The sequence below is a fragment of the Erpetoichthys calabaricus genome, chromosome 12, assembly GCF_900747795.2.
Source record: "Erpetoichthys calabaricus chromosome 12, fErpCal1.3, whole genome shotgun sequence".
NCBI classification, from domain to species: Eukaryota; Metazoa; Chordata; class Cladistia; order Polypteriformes; family Polypteridae; genus Erpetoichthys; species Erpetoichthys calabaricus.
This window is the reverse complement of record NC_041405.2, coordinates 17,493,644-17,517,857: the sequence shown is the minus strand read 5'-3', so window position 1 is coordinate 17,517,857 and position 24,214 is coordinate 17,493,644. Positions and strand designations below refer to the sequence as shown.

General features: G+C 40.2%; 1 protein-coding gene across 1 annotated transcript in view; it reads right to left on the bottom strand.

The window, feature by feature from the left end:
* Positions 1–1,274: 1,274 nt before the first annotated feature.
* The window catches only part of LOC114662977 (tripartite motif-containing protein 16-like), a 29,012-nt gene continuing 6,072 nt past the window's right edge, over positions 1,275–24,214 (bottom strand). Inside the window, exons 3-6 of the mRNA XM_028816727.2 lie at positions 20,399–20,632; positions 20,145–20,304; positions 19,950–20,012; positions 1,275–1,937 (exon numbers count right to left, since the gene is read on the bottom strand). Of these exons, the coding sequence (XP_028672560.2) occupies positions 1,411–1,937; positions 19,950–20,012; positions 20,145–20,304; positions 20,399–20,632 (984 nt within the window). The 3' untranslated portion in view covers positions 1,275–1,410. The remainder of the gene's footprint in view (positions 1,938–19,949; positions 20,013–20,144; positions 20,305–20,398; positions 20,633–24,214) is intronic.

Here is a 24,214-nt window from a genome sequence, read left to right as displayed (position 1 = left end):
TAAATCTCTGGCAGTTTACTGCTCACTTTTGTCACTATTTTAGATCATTCATTGCATTTTAACTGATTAAATTTGAAGCAAAACTGGAAACACTGAGGTTCTCTAAAACATTTGACTGAGAGTGTATCTATGTAACAAGAGATGGCCGCCAGTCCATCATAGGGCACACCGAGGGGCAATTCAGAGTTATCAGTTGGCCTAACCCGTGAAAGGGAAACCTTCCCCTCATTTTCTTTCTTCTGACAAAAATGAAACCTCTGCTGTAGGGCAGGTTATATTCCAGATGTTAGTGTGCAGTACAGAGGCTAACAGCAGGGTGTAGTTTCAGTCTCCATGACAAATGAAAGAGATGGGAGAAACCCAACACAAACACTTCACAACGAACTCCCATCTGTAACTAGAGGACAGAAGCAAGAAGAGAACAACAGCGATGCTCACAGTAACTTTAATGAGGCAATATATAGTAGTTTACAAAGATATGATAGAAAAAGGAAAAAAAAACAAAAACAAAATCTAAACAAATTACACATCTGTTGGAAAGACTTTAATGTACGGCCTTTACAGAGTGGCATGAAAACAGGTGGACAAGCCACTTCACCGCCGTCTTGCTCCAGATCTCAGTTTTGTCCGGTTGCTGCCTTTCCGGAGTGTAGATGTCTGTAGTCATTTTTGGTTGACTGGTTACTATCAAAGTGAACGACACTGGTTATATACACATGCCAGTATGTTTCAAAATACGCTGAACCTGCCTATTGTAGAAGAAGAATGTTCTCCTCAGCACCATGTATTTTGTGTGTTTAGTAAATTAGAATTTTTATAATAACTATTTTTCTAACTTGCCAGTGAGAGACGCTTTGGCTTATGAACTAACAAAAAATATGTTATTCCAGGGTTCAGGAGAAATAGTGTCCACATGAATAAAATCTAAGCTGTTTCTTGTTTTCCCCTTCTCAGAGTGAATGTTTCAGGGACAATGTCACAAGGCTGCAGAAAGTACATGGAGTTTATGCAAAGGCGTCTCTCCTGTGCTTAGCTTTGAGAACACAGATAATGCTTAGCTCAACAGACATATTGTTTAACTTTACTGTTTTGATAAGGATGTTCTTTCTGTCTTATTAATCATGAGATGCTGAACTATAAAAACCCCTCCTAATTTTTTTCGGTGTTCAAATTGAGCTTTGCGGCAATAAGTTATGCTCCTTTGAATCTCTACTTACTGTGACTCCGAATGAATAAAAAAGAGAATTGAGAAATATTATCTGCCTGTTGTCAGTGTGCCTTTTTCGTCCACACTATGAAAGATTCACTTGTCTCCAATTAACAGTTTAGTTTCTATTGCTATGGAAGAAAAGTGAAGACTGAAATAAAGTAATATGGATAAGAGAGCACCTACTGGGCACATGTGTTCATCTATAAAATTGTTAAACTTGCAGAATTATAACGTGAACTCAAGCTAAACCCTGCACATAGTGATTCAGTAAAGATGGCATTGAACATATGCAGGAGAGTTGCTGTTTCTGACACACAATAAAATGATAGAATGCCAGCAGGCCAGTCCAGAAAGACCCCAATTCTCTCATACTCGGGGGCTTTGATTTTAGTTTCCTTGTTATCATGTCTCACACACCAGCCTGAACCAGAATGGCATAAACTCCAGGACATTTTGGTGCATCCAAAGCGACACTCGTTACCCTCTCCTTTCCTGCCAATTCCTTTACATGTGACTCCAATTTCAATGCAATTTCCAGTCCACTCCACCTCCCAGTAACTGCGACTCCCAGTCAGAGTCTCTCTGCACAGAACTTGGGGGAGACGCTCAAATCTGTCAGGGTGATCTGGATAGGACATACCCCACTCCCGTGTAACTTTCTTGTTTGTTTCAGACAGATGGAGGCTTCTGTGTGCTGTGTTGAGGTCCAGGGTGAGCTGAAATTTGTCTGAATGGAGAGAAAAAGAAAAACGGTGAGGAAGTGTGTTCTACCATAGACACACAGCAGGTGACAGTTTCACAAAGCACAAATCCAGATGGTTAGCCATGTTGTAGCCCACATAACTGCCACAATGTCACACACTCTAGTTGAGTGCAGTTTACTGGACACATAGGTAACATTTAGAAAATCATGACATAAAGATAAAACTATTTTTAATATGCAATCAGCTTTCTTTCTCTTTCTTTTGTGGACGCTTTTTGTGACTGAAGACAGAGAAGAAAATTAAAAATTAGTCAAAACCTTTTATTAATACATACCAGGCAAGGGTAAAATGTCAGAGAAACACAGTCCTAGGACACCGCGCTTCATCTGCCTCGAGCGCAGATGTCCTTGTTCTTTTATACCTTTCTAATCTCCTGATCGTTGACCATGTAAGCAAAAAATAGCATCCTGACTCATTGTACTTTTCCAATTTTGTAAAGTCATTACCCTAAAGGTATATTTTCTTGTCACACACATTATCAAAAGAAACTTCTAGAAAGTATACATGCTTCTTGTCACGTACGCAAAACACAAACAAGTTTCATCACTCTGTCTTATTTTCTATACACACATACATTTTGTTCAATTACATCTTTTTTTGTTTCCACACTCCTCCCTTTTTGAACAAAAATGATGTGGGCCTATATAATTCTATCTTGAAATGGTTGATGAAGGGGAAGGGGGAGAGAAAATGGAAGAAGCTATACGAGACATGCGCTCCTCATGTAGCATATATGCCCTTTCTATAGAGGCAGTAAAGTACTTAGATATTATATTGCGAACCAAAGGAATAATACAAACAACAAGCATCACCAAACATAGCACAGACACCTCCCTTTTCGGCAAGTAACATGTCCAGGGCTAGACGATTTTGCCAAGTCATCAGAGAAGTACGATCAAGCTGTTCATGTATACCTTCAATAGCGTCTTTGGTGAAGTTAAGGAAACGTTGCTGGTTATAATAAAGGTAATTAATCCAGTCTACATTCTTATTAATAGTAATTTGGGGTATGATAGATTCAAAACCAGCTGCGACTTGATCCCTAGCTTTAAATCTGTCTGGGACACCCCTAGGGACTCCAATAGCATCTATGTATACTCCAGGGCCATGTAAGGAGAGGGAGGTAAGGATAGAAGTCTAAAAGGCATAGAAGTCTAAAAGGCATAACTAATTGGATTGGAGCACAGGTACCAGACCAATTAGGGGGAAAGGTGGCAAATAATTTGGACCTACAACACATCCACCAAATATCTGATCTAGGAGTGGTTTGGGAGAGAAGAAAGGAAGACAGAACGGTGTTCAGAGAAAAGGTAACCTGAAAAGTTTAAGAACAGAAAGAAAATGGTAAATCTCCTACCCATGTCGCTCCATTAGATTTGAAACGTATAATTTCCTTCGTGAGTTAGAAACATAGGGGTATCCATGTGACGGGTGGGGGAAAAAAGAATAGATAGATTAGAACACTTTGAACTAGAGAGGGGTTTCTTGGAAGTAGTGAATAAATACAGAAGGCAGGGCAACCCCACGGGGTCAGAAATGTTAGATAATGGGAAAGGGACTGTAGCTAAATGAGGACGGGCTGCAGCACACGCATAACAATGAGAACGATTAACTTGCTTAGCTGAATAGAGAACCCACTGCAACCATCTATTCTGATCCCCATAACCAGTTTCAACTGAAAAAATGGATGAAAAGGTGGAAATATTCATCTGAACCAAAAGTTGGGGAGATGGGTGTGTGTGCCAGAGAATGAGGGGTATGTTAGTAACAGGATCGTCAATCTTAATTAGAAATCTCCCTAAAGGGTCTGTTCCAGATACATATACCCCTAATACATAAATACCTGAGTTACAATGGTTGTCAGCACATACAATGAGAGGCATGTCCTTTTATGATAGAAAACCGATTTTTCAAACCGTATTTTTGGGCCTCAAAAGGTTGATAACCCCAGTCCTCAGTTCCAGTGTTAGCAAAAACCCATTGCCAGTTGTCGCAGTCACTTCCCCTCATACACACGTATTTGTCAGATCCGGTCCACTGGGCTTGTCGACCAGTCCCACAGTTGATAATAGAGCAGAAATCAAACTGCACTGATGTGGTAATTCCCAACGGGAAAGTCAAGGTGACCAGGGCAGTAGACAAGGGAAAAGAAAAACATAGTAGCACAGCAATCAAGGGTGCCATCTCTTGCAATGTGAGGCGTGAATCCAGGCAGGCAGTCCTTCAACTTTCACGGCGTGTGGTGTGGATAGAAGAATTTGGAATGATCCTCTCCACCTAGGCTGATGCCAGTGTTTCCTCCGAGTATCTCGAACCAGGATCCAGGTGCCCAAAGGAATTGGTAAATCCTTGGAAAGGGGGCTGGTCCTCCAGGCTTGATCAACCTGCTGGTGGATTTCCTTCAACGAGGTTCGCAAACCTGCAAGACTAGAGAGAAAATCATTGGGAGAAAAGGTTTGTTAGTGTGTTTATGAGTCCAGACTCCATCAGAGAGGGACCCTTCTTTGGACCATTTTCTCCTTTCGATATCCGTGGCTGCATTCTGTAAAGAAATAATTTAATTATCAGGGTCCTGGTCATTTCTCTGTTGGAATAAAGAAATTGGTGTGTTATTATATGCAGCCTCTTTAGCAAAGTGGTCAGCTAAATCATTCCCTTTGCTAGCAGGATCCTGTTTTCCTGTGTGAGCTTGACATTTAACAATCGCTAGCTCCGATGGTTTGGTTATAACTTCTAAAAGGGATTCGATCAATTTCTGATGTTGGATGGGTTTGCCAGTACTGGTCTTAAGTTGTGCTTAAAGGTTATTTATGCAACATACTTAAACGCGTCTTTTCCTTCATGCTTATTATTAACAAGGAAAACATACGTGCTTGAACCTTTATTCGTATCAAGTGTGCTGACCACTGCGTCACCATGCTCTTCCTTTATAGTACCTAAAATACACAACTTCCATTCATATCACAATTAGACACACATTCATATCACAATTAGACACATTCCGCTTATCGCCAAAAAACTTGTCTCCCTTCTCATGGGCAGTTGGAGCCATTGTTATACATGCTGGCGTAAACGACATAAGGCACCGACAGTCGGAGATCCTCAAGGCAGACTTCACTGCATTAATTAAAGACACAAAGGAGAGGACCCCATCGGCAAAGATCTTCATCTCGGGTCCACTCCCTCTCGTCAGACGATCAAACGAGTATTACAGTCGTCTGCTTGGTTTAAACAACTGGCTGCAGGGCTTCTGCAAGAATCAAGACATCGGGTTCATTAACAACTGGGACCTCTTTTGGGAAAGACCGCGTTTCTTCAAGCGAGATGGCCTGCATCCGAACAGCTTCGGCGCCCGGGTCCTCTCCGAAAACATATCGAAGGTAATTCGTTTATCTTGACTATCTATCTCTGCTTTTAACCCCTTCCGAAATGCCACTCCTGTGTTTGGTCATGATAATTGTTTAAAAAAATCTTCCATAAAAGTGCGCAACATAAATACTGTAATAACCAATCTTAATGCACATAGAAAATCTAGGCAATACGGCATAAACGCCAATAATTTAATTAAAGTTACTACTTTAGATGAACAATGTATTAAAACTGTAAAAACAGATCATAGATTAAATAAAAAATACACACAGAGCGGCGCTAATAAAAATAACTTAATTCCTGTTCCCTATATCAATAACGCACATAGTATTCATCTCTGCTCCTCCGAAACATTGAATATGGCACTATTAAATATTAGAGCTTTAACTAACAAGACGTTTTTTATCAACGACATTATTAGTGAAAAAAAAAATAGATTTTATTGCACTAAGTGAAACGTGGCTTAGCTCAGATGGCGCAGCTGTTTTAATCGAATCTGCGCCTCCGGATTACAGTTTTACTCGTGCTGATCGCCAAGGAAAGAGAGGTGGAGGGCTAGCAAACATTTACTCTAGCCGGTTAAAATGTAAAAATATCAGTTTTGGTAAGTTCAAGTCTTTTGAGTATCTCGCCATTGTTATTCAGGGAGTTTCTCACGTTCTAGTATTATCCGTGTATAGACCTCCTAAATTCAACGCGTCTTTCTTTGAGGAATTCTCTGACTTGATGTCAATCTTAATTACGAACTATGACGCACTCTTAATAGTCGGCGACTTTAATTTTCATGTAGATAATCAATGTGACCAAAAAGTAAAAGAATTTATGAACCTCCTGGACTCTTTTGATTTGAGACAGCTCGTTAATCAGCCTACACATAAAGCAGGTCATACGTTAGACTTAGTAATTACTAAAGGACTAAAAGTTGATATAAAGCAGGTCATTGATACGGGTCTTTCAGACCATTTTCTTCTACTTTTTAATATAGAAATAATGATAGAAAACACTCATGAGAAGCATATTGTTAAAAAACGCTTCTTTGACTCATCAGCAACTTTAAAACTTACAAACATTCTAACCAATCAGTCCGTTTATAGTGCCAACTATAATAGCGAGGAGAATGTAAATAGTAAGGTGGAAAGATTTAATACTAAAGTGAGGGCTGCTGTTGACATAGTTGCACCTGAAAAGACAGTTAAAAAATCTTCTAGCATTGTTATACCTTGGAAGACCCAAAGAGTGTCTGATTTAAAGAGAACATGCCGTAGAGCTGAGCGTAAATGGAGGAAGACTAAACTAACTATTGACTATGAGATATTAAAAGTTAAAATAACAGAATACAATAACACAGTCCGTCTTGAGAGGCGCTGCTATTTCTCTAAGCTTATAAATAACAATGCTAGTAATCCCAGAGTCTTATTTTCGACAATTGATCATCTGTTAAACCCAGGTAACTCAAAGGAATGCCTCCTAAGTACTTCCAGTAAAACCTGTGAGGCTATCGCTGTATTTTTCAATCAAAAAATTAATGATATTAGAAATAACATAGTATATCTCCCCAACACTAAGGATCCCCCGAAACCCCAGTACTCCATAATAAATAAATTAGAGTCTTTCACTAGGATAGATTTACCTGATTTGCATAAAATAATTTCTCAAATGAAACCATCCACCTGTGCCCTTGACCCAATACCAACAAATTTTTTCAAGAAGTATCGGGTGTGCTTATTGATAATGTTCTTGACATAGTAAATTCGTCATTAGATACGGGGGTCTTCCCAGACTGTCTTAAGACTGCGGTAGTTAAACCCCTACTTAAGAAAAATAATCTCGACCCCTCTTCTCTTGAAAATTATAGACCCATCTCTAACCTGCCTTTCTTAAGTAAAATTCTAGAGAAGGCAGCCATTATGCAGTTAAATGAGCACCTCAATAAACATGCTATTCTTGATAAATTTCAGTCAGGTTTTAGAACAAATCACAGCACAGAAACTGCACTCGTTAAAGTAGTAAATGACTTGCGGGTAAATGCAGACAGAGGCCATTTATCTGTTCTCATCCTCTTAGATTTGAGTGCCGCATTTGACACTATTGATCATAATATTCTTAAGAATCGCCTTAGTCAATGGGTGGGCCTCTCTGGCAGTGTCTTAAACTGGTTTGAATCCTACCTGGCAGGGAGAAAATTCTTTGTTAGTTGTGGTAATTATAACTCAAAGACACATGATATTCTATATGGTGTTCCACAAGGCTCTATCCTGGGTCCGCTGCTCTTCTCAATCTACATGCTTCCATTAGGTCAGATTATCTCGGGACATAACGTGAGCTACCACAGCTATGCTGATGACACACAGCTGTATGTATCAATAGCACCTGATGACCCTAAATCTCTTGATTCGCTAACACAATGTCTAACCTGTATCTCAGAATGGATGAATAGTAACTTTCTCAAATTAAATAAAGAAAAAACCGAAATCTTAGTGATTGGCAATAATGGATACAGTGAGGCTATTAGAAATAAACTGGATGCATTAGGATTAAAAGTCAAATCGGAGGTAAAAAGCTTAGGGGTAACCGTTGATTGTAATCTGAATTTTAAATCGCATATTAATAAAATCACTAGGACAGCATTTTTTCACCTAAGGAACATAGCAAAAGTTAGACCTCTTATATCATCGAAAGATGCAGAGAAATTAGTTCATGCGTTTGTCTTTAGTCGACTAGATTACTGTAATGCACTCCTCTCAGGACTACCCAAAAAAGACATCAATCGTTTGCAGTTAGTGCAGAATGCAGCTGCTAGAATCCTTACCAGGAAAAGAAAATCCGAACACATTTCTCCAGTTTTGATGTCACTACACTGGTTACCTGTGTCATTCAGAATTGACTTTAAAATTCTGCTTATGGTTTTTAAAGCTTTAAATAATCTCGCCCCGTCTTATATATCGGAATGTCTGACACCTTATATTCCAAATCGCAACCTCAGATCCTCAACTGAGTGTCTCCTTAGAATTCCAAGAGCAAAACTTAAAAGAAGTGGTGAGGCGGCCTTCTGCTGTTATGCACCTAAAATCTGGAATAGCCTGCCAGTAGGAATTCGCCAGGCTAATACAGTGGAGCACTTTAAAAAACTACTGAAAACACATTACTTTAACATGGCCTTCTCATAACTTCACTGTAATTTAATCCTGACACTCTGTATATCCAATTCATTATAATAACCATTCAAAATCTGTACTAACCCCTACTCTCTCTTCTGTTTCCTTTTCCGGTGTCCTATTGGTGGTGGCTTGTGCCACCACCATCTACCCAAAAGCACCATGATGTTCCAACAATGATGGATGGATTAAAAGCCAGAAGTCTGTATAACCATCAGCATCAAGTGACTCCGTGAGAACCCTAACTACAAAGAGGACTATTTCATTTATGTTAGGTAGAATGCCCAAAGGGGACTGGGCGGTCTCGTGGCCTGGAACCCCTACAGATTTTATTTTTTTCTCCAGCCTTCTGGAGTTTTTTTTTGTTTTTTCTGTCCACTCTGGCCATCGGACCTTACTCCTTCTTATGTTAACTAAGGTTGTCTTATTTTAATTTCTTATTTGTCTTTTATTCTTCTTTTCTTCATTATGTAAAGCACTTTGAGCTACTTTTTGTATGAAAATGTGCTATATAAATAAATGTTGTTGTTGTTGTTGTCATGTATTATTAAAAGAGCATTTTCCCTTCAAACTTGATCAGGGTTTAAAAGGAAAAATACTTTTGTATATTTACAAGCCTTAAACAAAAGTGGAGACATTCATTTGCGCTAAACCAATCACACAAATCGATAATTATCTTTTTCAGTTTTTAGTTAGAGCTCTCCAGGACTGGTCTTAAATTCCCTTAGTTTCCATAGTGTTCCATGATCATGGCAGACTCCAAAAGCATACCTGGAATCTGTATAAATTGTTACGATCTTCCCTTCGGACAGCTGACATGCTTGAGTGAGTGCTACGAGTTCAGCTGTTTTGTGCACTTAGCTTGATGAAATTTGATTTGCTTCCAGCAGGCGGTCCCCTTGGACCACTGCGTAACTGGTTGAGGGCGCTCCATTTTTCAATTGTAGCATTTGACAAAGTATAGAGTACATTCTGATACTCATAGGGATCCCTTTTAATACACTCTATAACACACAAAATCACCCAAAGCATTTTCAACACACTTCACCCCAGTATTATTCTATATTTACACTATATTTGGAAACAATGCAGCAAAGGAAACAGAAACAAATGGACTCTAAAGAAAAGCAAGTTCAACTCTTCAGGACAAACAAACATAAGAAAAAAGAAAAGGACAGAAGAAATTTCATGAGAACTACATCCGTGCTTGCTAATACAGCTTCTGTTGTTGCAGCCACAGCACGAAGACACGGAGGAAGTGCTGCGGCCACTGGATCCAGTTTTTTTTTTTTTTAGAAAAAAAATAAGTCACCGGTCTTTGTTTATCTCCATGTTGTTGCGTCAGTACTGAATTCATAAATCCCTGCTTTTCGTCCACGAACAAAGTGAATGGACGAGAAATTATCAGGCCAACTTAGCGCGGGCGCAGATAAAAGAGTAGCTTTGAGGTTACAGAGCCTTCTCAGCCAGTTGTTGCAACGGCTGTGCTCTTTCAGTAAAATTTAGAACCCACTGTCTGCAGTGGCTGTAATGCGATTTTACAGTTGTTTTGATTAGCTGCAGCTTAACTTTTAGAAACTTTATGGCCATTTTCCCACAGAAACAGCAACAATTTCTGGGTGTCTATTGTACAATTTTCTTCCGTCGCGATTTCCATCTACATACTGTTTTCCGGCCAAACGCCGTTTAAATTTACTACTTCCGGCCAGACGCCGTCCAAATTTTTGGGCAAGAGCTTAACCAGAAACACAAAGGGCTTCTCTGTATCCCTGAGGCATGACGGTCCATGTCCATCGGCGGTACCGCGTTTGACGAGATCGGGATGTACGGCGGAGATGCCAGCCTCTGCTTCGGGAGACAAAGGATATTGGGCACGGTGCGGGCGGAAGGAGGATTTTGGATGGATCACCAGAGGCTCACAGTGGGCTATCCTTTGAAACACTACTTTAGTTATTAAATGGTCAGGAGTATCAAAAATACCTGGAGTAACTTGTAACCAGTCTGTTCTTTCAAGGCATTTTTCCACCCATGGTCCTATTTCCCCCCATTTAACAGTGTGAGATTTAGCTAAGGAAAAAATATGAGGCACTATTTTGCCAAGATAATATATGTGCTGTGAGCATGTAAAATGAACAGAAGCAGCTGCCTTTGTGGATGAAATAAAAACACAGTAGATGTGAAGGGTTTCGGGGCAAATACCAGAAGTAAGGAAAAATTCTAGCCAGGTGGTGTCTACTTCTATAGGGAAGTATTGGGCAGTACAGTGTAAAATGTCAGGGGCCTGTAAATTGGGAAAAAGACAAGGGGAAAAAGAATGTAGGGCTTTGAGGAGAATGGTGTGTGGGGAAATATCTAAAGTCCATGCTGCAAAAGAGGGTTTGGGGTAAGGGGTAATTTGACACAACAACTTGGGGGTTGAACAGAAAAAACAAAGCTGATTCAAAAGAAAACGATGCAGTAAGGTATGTCCGCCAGGACGTGACTGGACTTGAAGAGGTTTTGATACTTGAAAAAAGGTGAGGTTGTCCAGAAGCAGTAAGCACAGTAACAGTTTCGTTCGAGGTAGGGACCTTTGCCAGCAAGCGAGTGGCACCAGTGTCGATTAAGAAAACAGTCTCAGTGCCATCAACGAACAATGTCAGTAAAGGATCAGTCTCTGAATTATGAGTGAGCAAAGGTAGTTGAAAAGAGTGGCTGGAGGTCCCAGCGTTTTCCTATGGCCAGTATTGTTAGTCAGGGGTGTCAGAGGAAACAGGTGGAATAAGGGGAGGTGGGGGCTGTTGCTGTCTGTGAGGGCACTCCCGACGAAAATGTCCAGTTTCACCACAGGCGTAGCAAGAGAAGGAATTAGCATTGGAATTAAAGGGAGAGGGAATAAAAGGATTCTTAGTGTGGTCAACAGGAGGAGCTCTAAAACCACCTCGTCCTCTTTCCTCGTCCTCGTCCCCTTCCTCTAAAGCCATATCCTCGACCTTGGTCAGGAGCATTCCTGGTATAATAGTTCATCTGTGCTGCCAATAATTTGGCATGAGAGTTCGATTCGGCCTGTTCAGCATGTCGTTTGACTTCATCAAACGTGGCACTTTCCCATTCAATACAGGAAGTGCGGACTTTGTTTTGTATATCAAGGCGCAAGCCGGAAACAAAAGGTAGAACTGCAGCTCGGGTGCGGTCATCAGCATTTCCCAAGCCCGAGTGATTAGCCATCAGGTCTTGAATCCTATGTGCCCATTCATCAACCGTCTCGTCTTTCTTTTGTTTTGCAGCAGAAATAAATTCGCCTTCTCCACCTATCCCCTGTCCTCGAGTTAAAGCTGGGTTCCATACCCATGGAATGTCATTGCGGACACCCCTGCTAACAGTGGCCCATGTGGTCCCAAACTTTCGACGAAGTACCTGGGTCCATTCAGCAGCATTAGGCTTATACATGCTATCTAATTGATCAAGTTGTTCAACAAATTTTAGTCCTCCTACTTCCTTTGGATCTGGAAGTGCATTCACGACATCTATTAGTTCTTGGATGTCCCAATTCCGATTTATCATAACTGTTGTGGGATTTTGGGGTCCAGCTGGATGGGCAGGGTTATAATGGGGATTGGGAACTTCTATTAAAGGGCAAGTAAGTGAAGGATTAGAGGAGAAAAAAGTTGGAGCTGGTTTGTGAGTGGAGGTTTGACTTCGAGTGCATTTGGAGACGGGGGTTTGTCTAGTACAGGGTGAGTCATCACGATGGGTTGAGGGGTCATAGTGATCTGTGCCTGGGGATTCATCAGTGGAAACTTCTGCTAGTTGTAGTGCAGGGGGGGGACAGTCGGAATGGGGAATAGAGGAGGGGATAATAGAGGTGTCTGAGGTCGGTTCTGAGGAGGGGAAAAAAATAATAGGATAAATCTAAACCTGTCTTCTTTTCTATAAATTTTCTAGGAGACCCATTTTTACGGGGCGTCTGTTGATCCTCCGAAAATAATCCCTCCAGCACTAATGATTTTGATCCCCCTGTGCGGCGATTAACAGGCTTACTTATTAGTGATCCCATTATGTTCCCTTGCCCTCCCGGGTTCTGTATTTAATTTTCCAACTATATACTGATTCGCCTAATCCCTTGTACGTATGAATCAGCAAGGCATTAAGTGTGCCACTCACTAAACCTAAACTGTTCCCTTCTTAGTTTCAAGGGGAGACACCTAACTATCGGTCCTGATCCAGTTCCCAGGAGAACACGGTTTTGTTGCTTATTCTGTATGTAGATTTATTTATTCCTTCCTAACAGCAATCCTGCAATCTGTGCTCTTTTCGGTTTATATTTCCATACCACCCCGTTACTCGTCCCGTTAGCCTGTCCGCTCACATCCCCGGGTTCCAGCTCAGGTGACTTCGTGTCCGATTCGGTTCAAGTCTCCATCACCCTAAGCAACCCGTTGAGATATGAGTATGACTAGACGGTCAACAGGAAACTCGCCCTCCCGTTATTTAGAAAATAAAAAATATTCGGAAATCCCCCGGTGCTTACCCCAGCCTGGAAGTGTGCAAGCTCTGTCTGGAAATCCGTTCAGTCACCGTGGATGTAGCAAAGAGGAGACCAGGGGCTCCTCACGCAAGAACTGTTTCAGGACAGGGCAGTCCTAACTTTTGCCGGAGCTGCATGCTCTGCTGCCGGATATCTCAAGTTAACGGCAGTCCGCTGTTAAGACGGATCACTGAAATGGTCTTGCCGGAGGAGTCGACCGGCCGTCTCTTGCCCCACGTCCGGGCGCCAAAACTGTGGACGCTTTTTGTGACTGAAGACAGAGAAGAAAATTAAAAATTAGTCAAAACCTTTTATTAATACATACCAGGCAAGGGTAAAATGTCAGAGAAACACAGTCCTAGGACACCGCGCTTCATCTGCCTCGAGCGCAGATGTCCTTGTTCTTTTATACCTTTCTAATCTCCTGATCGTTGACCATGTAAGCAAAAAATAGCATCCTGACTCATTGTACTTTTCCAATTTTGTAAAGTCATTACCCTAAAGGTATATTTTCTTGTCACACACATTATCAAAAGAAACTTCTAGAAAGTATACATGCTTCTTGTCACGTACGCAAAACACAAACAAGTTTCATCACTCTGTCTTATTTTCTATACACACATACATTTTGTTCAATTACATCTTTTTTTGTTTCCACACTTTCTAAATACAAGTATTCTCATTTCTTTCTTTCTTAATACAAGTATTCTCTTTTCTTTCTTTCTTAATACAAGTATTCTCTTTTCTTTCTTTCTTAATATAAGTATTCTCATTTCTTTCTTTCTTAATACAAGTATTCTCATTTCTTTCTTTCTTTTTCTCTTTCTTTCTTTCTTTCTTTCTCTCTTATCCTGCCTACTATACCAAATTCTCTTTCTTTCTTTCTTTCTCTTTCTTATCCTGCCTACTATACCAAATTCTCTTTCTTTCTTTCTTTCTTTCTTTCTTTCTTTCTTTCTTTCTTTCCTTCCTTTTTTCTTTCTTTCCATATCCACTCAAATTCAGAGGTACTCCACTTGGAATGATTACTTGCGCAGGTAGCCAAAGCAGTAAACACTAAACAAACCATTCAGTGTGATCATCTGTCCTGATAAGGAAATCAATAAGATGACAGACAAGTCACAAATCAAACTGAAGGCTACTTATTTACTTCATTTAAAGTTACTACTCAGGTAAGCATAAAATGACCAGTTGGCTAAAGCCAGATATAAACTCTGTAATTGGGAATTTTGTTTTTCTCCTTTCTGGGTCTTAAGTTAAATGTTATGTTTGTCTTTTTTTTTTTTTTTTTTTTCAGAACCATCCACCCACTCATTTTCTAAATCCACTTATCCAGAGCAGGGACACAGGGACGCAGGGAAGCTGAATCCTAACCCAACAAGTATCGGGTGCAAGGCAGGAACTGTCTCTGGATAGGATGCCAGCCCATTGCAGTGTGAACACAGACACACGCACACTAGGGCCAAATTAGCAGTACCAATCCACATCCAGTTAACCTGGGGTACAGGAATTTGGGGATGTGGGAGGGAAACCCATAAAAAAATAAATTAAATTATGCCAGGATGGGGAGACATCGCAAAATGTTAACTTTTTGTTTTCTTTTGTTCAGACACACACAAATCAACAAGTAACAACCACCAGGTGAAGAACATATGAGCAGAAAATGTCTAACTACACAAGAGGTTTTATTTTGGCTTCTTTTTATTATTTTGCTAAATAAACTAAAAAGGAAAAAGGCTAGTGGAGTCTAGAATTGCGTTTTTCCTTAATGATCACTCATTTAACAGAACTCATACTCAAAAAAGGCTCAGAGGAATGCTCAGCACCAAAAGCTCTCTTTCCTGAGTAGGCTAAACAGTTTTGGAGTGCAAACCAAAACACTCGTGAACTTTTACTGCTGCAATATTGAAAACATGCTGACCAGATGCATCATGGTGTGGTTTAGCAACTTGTCTCGCCGAAATCATAAACTCCCCCAAAGGTCTGTCCTTACAACTGCGAAAACTGTTAGGTCTGACCTTCTACAGTTTCATACCATCTACTCAAGCAGATGTCTAAAGAGAACTGAATCCATCGTCTCTAAAGACAACCCTGAAGCTCATTCCCAGTTTTCACTTCTGCCTTCTGGGAAATGTTACTGGAACCTTTACACTCTGTTCACTTGCTTCTCCAGGGACAGCTTCTTCCACCACGACCATAAGGTAACTGAACTCCCAGTAACCTCATCCCACCTGCCCTACACTATGTGCTGTACCCACCTGCTGGTTTATGTGGAACAGACTGTACATTTTCTTCTTTATAATTCTTGAATACTGGCAAAGTTTATGGTTCATGGCACATTGATGCCAGACTGAGACAGTAAGGTTACCAAAATTTGTCTTAATACTCTTTTACACACATAACCTAATTATTATTCTGTTTTCTTCTTTTCTTTCAATGTTTTCATATGGACACATTGGTGTCTTACTATCACCTTCTCAGGATGAATTATATTTACTTTAATTAACAAGACTTCAATTGTGTGTAGGTAGGTAAAAACATTTTAAATGAGATTGATTAATATTTGGGTATCTTTGACCTCAATAGAAATCATAGCAAAGTAACTCAATAGTCAAAGTATTCACTGTGTCCCAATAAGATACCCCTTTTATTTGATTTAGGCCTGGAAAGCAACTTCATTACACTCTTTGCAGAGTAAAATCACTCTGTGTCAAACACTATGGAAGATATTCGTGCCAAAATGAAATGCAATCCAATATATCAACTACTGTAATGAAATGCATATACACTGAAATTATGCACGGTTTTAATGTGTCATAATTAAACTCATATCAGCCAAATGATTGTTTGCTTTGCAATAAGGTACACAATCTTCATGTCAGTTCAAAATGCAATACAAAAGCGTATTACATTTTAATTTACATCCATGGATCGTGTGTCATCACTTAAAGCAAAGCAAGCAAATTCCATTTCACTTAGTGGTCCTAGTAGTATACTGACTTTCAATTCAAGACAACACATGAATCAGGACAAAACTGTGTAACGGTGCTACATGAAGGGGAACGTCTTAATGTGTTTTTGTGCCGAGTCACGTCTTTCGTAGTGTTGACCCGTTTATGTAGTTTATGATCCGTCTGTGTAAATGTCGTCCCCATGGAACCAACGGGGGAAGGAGAACGCTGCAGAACCGTGACCAATTAATAAGGTAATTCTCCTGTCTCCCCATCAAGTCCAACTGGGTTATTCCCTAATTAAACGTGAGTAGGGAAAGAAGAAAAGGAGATGGAGGGGAAAAGGAGGCAAACCAGAAAACAATGCCGAAACGCATCACAAGAGACAGAGAAATGCCGATCCGGGTTGTCACATAGCTTTCCACAGCTTGCTGCCCTCAATGCCAGAACTGTAACGATACCAGCATTCTCAAAAAACGCCAGGGTTCAGAACTATCAGGACACGCCGAGGACCAAGGCGAGTGATTTATACGGTTTGGTGTTTTGTTACACTTCCTTTCATTAATATATTTCCTTTATTAACTTACCTACCTGTTTTATTTTTTGCCTATTTCATCACTGATTGGGGAAATAATTGGAAGAAGTATGGCTTGTCTAAATCTAAGGCTCCCTCAGGTTGCCAGGCCACAGGTCTTGGCGGTATAGTTGCCGGTCCGGACAATTAAGCTGGCCACTACAACTGAATGAAATCAAATGACCAATCAGGTTAAAAAGGTGGAGCAAGGGGTGTCAAGAGTTGGGGTATTTCTCTGTTCCATCAGCAAGCATACATTTGGTTAATGCAGACTGATTCATCGAAAAAGTGAGAAGTGTGCTTTACGTTTCACTAAAAAAAGTTTACTGTTATGTTAAGCTTTGTAAATAATGGGTTATGCTTGCCTTATATCATATTACTAGCTAACATAGCTGAAATACCCGGCCTCGCCCAGGAGGAAAATAAAGTTGTTGTTTTTTTTAATTGTTTCAGAAAAATATCATTTAAAAAAAACACAACTTTAAAAATAAATTAACAAACAATGAAGACTCATTAATGTGCTTGTTTTGCGGTCTTGAATGTACAGTACAGCCTTATTCCAAAATGGATTCAATTAATTTTTTTCCCTCAGAATTCCACATTCAACATCCCATAATGACAACGTGAATACTTATGTACATGTGATTTCTCAGTTTCTTTATTTTTTAATAAATTTGCAAAAACCTCAAGTAAACTTTTTTCATGTTGTCATTATGGGGTGTTGTGTGTAGAATTCTGAGGAAAAAAATGAATTCAATCCATTTTGGAATAAGGCTGTAACATAACAAAATGTGGACAAAGTGATGCGCTGTGAATACTTTCCGGATGCACTGTATGTTATCATCCAAAGCAACAGGGGCGCAGTGGTGCTCAAACATAAAGAATGTTGGCAGTCACCTCCAGTTCGCCCTCTGGTGGTCATTCCGAGTGTCAACTGGATGACAACATGAATACAAGACTGCAAAGATCACCCGCCACCCTACCCAGAAGGGGGTGGGTTAGGATTGATTTCACCCTACCGTATTTTTAGTCGACCAATGAGAAGCATGTGTACCAAGTTTCATGAAAATAGCTCCAGCCGTTCGGAAGTGATGCTGGAACATACGTACACACACACACACACACACACACACACACATTGACTTATATATTTTATATATATATATATATATATATATATATATATATATATATATATATTTATATATATATATATAAATATATATATATATGGTTGAAATAGTTTACTGTCAAATAAATGCAAAGAGTACGCGACACGTGTTTCGCCCTCATTCTGGGCTCATCAGGTGTACACACCCCACTGCACTCCCTCTCGGGAATCGAACCTCGGACATCAGCACCAGAGGCGATGCCCCTAACGTTGCGCCACGGCGTGTGGTTCGTTTATTTGACAGTAAACTAATATATATATATATGAGGGCGAAACACGTGTCGCGTACTCTTTGCATATTTGACAGTAAACTATTTCAACCATTCTATGATCTGCTCCTCACAAACTGAGGGCACCGTGGCGGATGTTAGCAGATTGCTGGCCAACCACAAGCGTTACCTGGTAGGTAACCACCCATACAATCAGATTGTGACACAGACTACGAATGCTGTGAATGTAATTACCCCGATCTACATGCTGTCAAATAAACGAACCACACGCTGTGGCGCAATGTTAGGGGCTTCGCCTCTAGTGCCGACATCCGAGGTTCGATTCCCGCAAGGGAGTGCAGTGGAGTGTGTACGCATGATGAGCCCAGAATTAGGGTGAAACACGTGTTGCGTACTCTTTGCATTTATTTGACAGTAAACTATTTCAACCATTCTATGATCTGCTCCTCACAAACTGAGGGCACCGTGGCGGATGTTAGCAGATTGCTGGCCAACCACAAGCGTTACCTGGTAGGTAACCACCCATACAATCAGACTGTGACACAGACTACGAATGCCGTGAATATAATTACCCCGATCTACATGCTGTCAAATAAACGAACCACACGCCGTGGCGCAACGTTAGGGGCATCGATCATAGAATGGTTGAAATAGTTTACTGTCAAATAAATGCAAAGAGTACGCGACACGTGTTTCGCCCCTCATTCTGGGCTCATCAGGCGTACACACTCCACTGCACTCCCTCTCAGGAATCAAACCTCGGACATCAGCGCCAGAGGCGATGCCCCTAACGTTGCGCCACGGCGTGTGGTTCGTTTATTTGACAGCATGTAGATCGGGGTAATTATATTCACGGCATTCGTAGTCTAAATCACAATCTGATTGTATGGGTGGTTACCTACCAGGTAACGCTTGTGGTTGGTCAGCAAGTCGGCTAACATCCGCCACGGTGCCCTCTTTTCAGTTGCGAGAAGCAGATCATAGAATGGTTGAAATAGTTTTACTGTCAAATAATGCAAAGAGTACGCGACATGTGTTTCGCCCTAATTCTGGTGTATATATATATATCATTCTTCTTCTGATAGTTCTGACCAGTACATCAAGAAGTTTAGAAATAGGTACTGTCAACCCCATCTGCAGGAATTTACAAATCATATTTAGGGGAATACTTGTGCATGGAAACCCTGGTTAATGGTCTACATAATCGCATGTTGCAGCTTTTTGGGACATTAACTTTTTAATGCATTCTATGGATGTTACTGTAGAAGTTAGGAATTCTTCTCCTTTTGCTGCTTCTATTAGACTTGGTACAATCCAGCAACCAGTCGACACGGCAGAAAATGAAATCAACACTGCCAGGTTCCACCTACTCAATGAGACGTCAGATCCCTCCCCATTTGTCGTTATTAGTACTAGCTGAACATTTGTGATTGCAACTCCTTTTACCTTGACTATTAACACCTCCATCTTTTAACACTGATTGGCTATTTGATTATATTCAATTTTGGTCTTGAATCCAAATGCAATGCACTCTGAGCAGCCACCAAGTGAAATGAAATATGTTTGCTTTGCTCTTAGTTTTGACACAACATCTATGACATGAATTAAAATGCTATACACTTTTGTATTGCATTTTAAACTGACACGACAGAATATTGTCACAGCTACTTAAACCAATAGTCCTATCAGCATTGGGTCCCAAGTCAGGAAACCAGCTTAACACAGCATCCCTTCAGACACAAACGGGCCAATCTGGGATGGCCAATTAACTTAAAAAATGTGTCTTTGGGAGTGTGTGAGGAAAACAAGAAAATCCGGAAGAGACTCATGTAGGGAGACAATGTCCAGATGCAGGATCCATGAGGCAGCAGTGCTAATCACCACACCACCACGTCTCCCTTTGTCAAATGACAGCTCCCTGGGACTGAACTCAGTAGAGAGGGACAGTCCTCCTCATGTAGAAATTAAAGCACGGACACTTCAGTATATTTAGACTCAATAAAAACAAACTGACTTACATTTTAAAAGAGCACTTCTCTTCACACTTTTGCTCCTCACGTTCTCCAAGATGTAAGAGGGAGCTGAAAATATCAAGGAGAGAAAAGCATAATGTAAGTTTCACTGGTACAGAAAACATTTTGTCTCCCACCCTGGGATAAGTTCATTCTTCCTTTTCCCCAGAACACCGGAACACGCAAAAGCACACAACTCACTAAACTGACTGAGTTGTACAAGCTCCCAGCAGCTGGTCTCCTTCAGACTAGATATTAGTACATCAAGATCTTTCCTCAGATCGTCAGGAAGGAAATCTTTGTCAACGTCAATATAGGGTTGGACTTCATCTTCACATGGGACACATTTGGATGGAAACTTCTACATGAAGAGAGCAAAGGGAACACAAAAGGTTTTGTGAAAGACAATGACATGTCTGGTGAACTCTCAAGTTATTCAGAAGCATTGATGTTACCTGAAGAAAGTCAATGTGGTTGTCTGTCTTTGAGAGCTGTTCCAGCTCAGTGTCTTTCCCGTTCAGTTCTTCGATTTCCTTCTGTAGTTGCTTTATGCGATATTCATCCATTCCCACTTCTCCCTTCTCATACACTCTAATCACCTCAATCAACTCTAACCTCAGCCTCTCAATGGACTGAACCAGAAAAGTGAAGATCCTCTCATATTCTTTTATTTCTACCTTAGCAGAGTTCTGATTAAAAGAGAAGCATAATACTGCTTAGTGACCATTTCTTTAAACAGTTAATAACAAATAAGACATTGAATATCAGTGTTAATCAAGTTATAAATAATTTCCAGTTATCCATCCTTCAGTCCATTCCCTGGTAGCCTCAAGCACAAGTTGGTCATCATCCCCAGGCTTATTTCCAGTTCATCACCAGAAGTACTTGTGTACACATCCAGAATTAACACAATCTGCATGATTTTGAAAAGTGGGAGGAAGCCAGAGATCATTGCATTCTTGATTTCAACCACATTCATGTCAATCTGTCCTTCTGTGGCTTTAATCTGACATTTGGTAATTGTTGTCTATTACTGATATTTCCGGTAAGCACCTCCAGGTTTGATTTCTGGTTAACATCATTTTCCCTGCCTACGGATTATCATTTGATGATTTTTTTGAAGGGTCGTTACCAGACTTTTCTCAGCTCTCCTCCAATACAAGGTTCACGCCTGCCCACACTCCACTAACCTCTTGGTTTACTGACTGCACAGGATGTTCTCTGGCTGACTAAGGTCAGCCCATCACACATTTTTATTATTATGGATCGGACTGTCCCTTTTCTACATTTAAATGAATAATTCTTCAACCAAAAATGATTTTTTATGTAACTTACCCATATACTTTCCAGTTGTGACATTTTGGGGGGGGGAGAACTCTCGCATTACCTCCTGTTACATAATCCACAGTCCATTACCCAGTCATTATGCCCATTACCCAGTCATAAACCACCTGCTAGTTTTCTGAAGACCAAAGTCCAAAAGTCAATCCCATTAGGCTGAAATAACAATACACCACTATTTTATCAAAACAAAAGCAGCCATTTTTGCCATTCTTAATATCACGACTGTATAATACACATATGAATCATGCACCACAACTAAAGTGAGATTTTTTTTTTCTTTTTTCCATCATTTGACATTGTACAAGACTAGTCACTATGGCCATCAATTATACCATAAACTTCTTTTTCTCCATTCTGCATGAAAACCTGAGATTAAACATTCATCACGGCTGCCACTACAAAGACTGGGGGTTGAGTAACATTAAAAAAAAAATATATATATATATATATATATATATATATATATATATATATATATATATATATATTTATGGGTGAAGTACTCCTTTATTTCCATAAAGGATAAGCTCCACAAAATTTTAAGACTTCATGTTCAGAGACTTGAAAAGCAATGCAGATATTTTTTTATTGGGGGAGTCGTGGCTCCGAGGCTAGGGATCTGCACTGGCAATTTGAAGGTTGCCGATTTGAATCCCATACAAGACTCTGCTCTGTTGGGCCCTTCAGCAAGGTCCTTAACTTGCAATTGCTAAGCACTTTGAGTAGTGAGAAAAGCACTATATAAATGCAAAGAATTATTATTATTAATGTTTCCAAAAATGTAGTACAGGGATTTCCTTTTTTAACCTCCATCCCAACGTTTATGCTCATTTCACCAAGAGGGACTCCACAGACACTAATTGGTCTTAAGTAATCTTAAAAAAGAAAATCTGGACTGCGAAAGGTTGAGAAACAATATCTTAGGGCACGGGTGTCGACCTCCGATCCTGGAGGGCCGCAGTGGCTGCAGGTTTTCATTCTAATCATCTTCTTAATTAGAGACCAGTTCTTGCTGCTAATTAACTTTTTGCCTCAGTTTTAATTAACTTGACTCAGGAGGCCCCATAGTTGTTTCTTTTTCCTTAATTAGCAGTCAAACAATAATGAGACCCAAAGCAAGCCAACACAAGACCAGCTCAACTGTGCCCATCACCAAATATCTGAAAATAAAGAAAGGTGCAGGTGTCAGTAAGGCTGAACTCTCAGGTCATTAAGATATTTTGATGGTGTCCTTAGAAAAGAGAAAATCAACAGTTTTGAAAATGTCTGCTGTGGCAGAATGAGAGCAGCAACAAGCCATGCAATTAAATAATGGGTTTAATTAACAGCAAGAATTGGCTTCTCATTAAGAGAATTGGTTGGAGTTTGACATCCCAGTTTAGCTGGTCATCTGTTGGCTCGTTTCACATCTCATTTCTGTTTGGCTGTCATTTAATGAAGAAAAGAATCAATTCCAAGGACTGAATCCTTAAAAACAGGGCTAGAAGTTAATTAGCAGTGAAAACTGGTCACTGATTAAGAAAAGGATTAGAAGGCCAGGAGTTCAACACCCCTGTCTTAGAGGGAGCACTTATTAACTGACACATTTAATTCTGTAAGGCTGATCATTGGGATAAAAAGTCCCAGTGGTCTTCATCAAAACTGTCAACTAGACCCTCACCTAGTCATATTTTGTTTCATGTGTCCCAGCACCAGTCTCTTAACACATTTGGTCATAATGGAGTTAGTACCAAAGATCTTTTAGTCATTCAGACCGTCCACTATACATTTGTGCTTTCTTTAGCACAGAGATAATTGTTGCAATTTAAAGCATTCATACACCACAGAGTTAAAGATTATCAGTGAAAATGTCACCCACTAAGTCACTAGAGGTTTTTTAACCAGAGAGGGATGGAGCACGTATAGTCATATAAGATGTATCAACACAAAAATGGCAAAAAAAGGAGCGCCAATGACCTGAAAATGAACAAAACGCCTGCCCAGAACTACACAGTTCAGCCTCAGAAACTTAACAGGCAAGTCAATGCCCCGCAATGACACCAAAATGAGGCTCCAACTAAATTTTCATTAGGCCAATGGAGTGAGGGGAGAAACATAAAATAAGCAAAATCAAAGCATGTCCAAAAAATGGTGATACAAGCACAACAGGAGCAAAAATAGGTCTTTGCCTAAAAAGCCAATAACTAATTAAAACAAAATCAAGAAACCCAGTCCTGACACCTTGCCTTTAATGCAAGTCCCAAAACCAAGAAATCCAAATTAGAACCATAAATCAAAAAAATCCATTTACACTGCTGGGACAGCCCTCTAGCTACATAAATCTGGTGGCTTGACCTCCTTGATCTCCACTTTAAGGAGAAAGGGCAGATAAGCAAAACTAAAACATCCAATCTTATATATAAACGTCTACGTGTCGAAGTGTGGGTCTCTGTCCATCCGGCCCAGAAGTGAGAGGTAGAGTCGGGGGAAAGGGCTCCACCTCCGAGGATACACAAGCGATGCCAGCATGTCCGCAAAACGAAACCTCCAAAGAAAGAGTCACTCGCTTAGCGGCTAATACAGTAGCGATGCGAGCACATCGGCAACCGGTATGCGTTTTACTTTTCCTCCAGCCGCTAATACAGAAGCGAGGCAAGCACGTTGGCAAAACAAAAACTCAGAGGAAACTTTCAACTACCTGACATCTCGACATTTCAATTTTTTTCCCCCGACAATTTCAATAGTTTCTAAGACCCCCTTGCTATTTACACAGCTAGTATTAATATAATAAAAAAATGTCATTTTTTAAATTAATTAAAATCTACTATATAATAAAATATTAAGGTTTCTCTGTGTGTGTGGTCTGGATGATGTGATCGAAAAGGAAAATGCAAGTGTGAGACGCACAAGGAGGAATGAAGGCATAGGACACACACCGAGAGTCACCT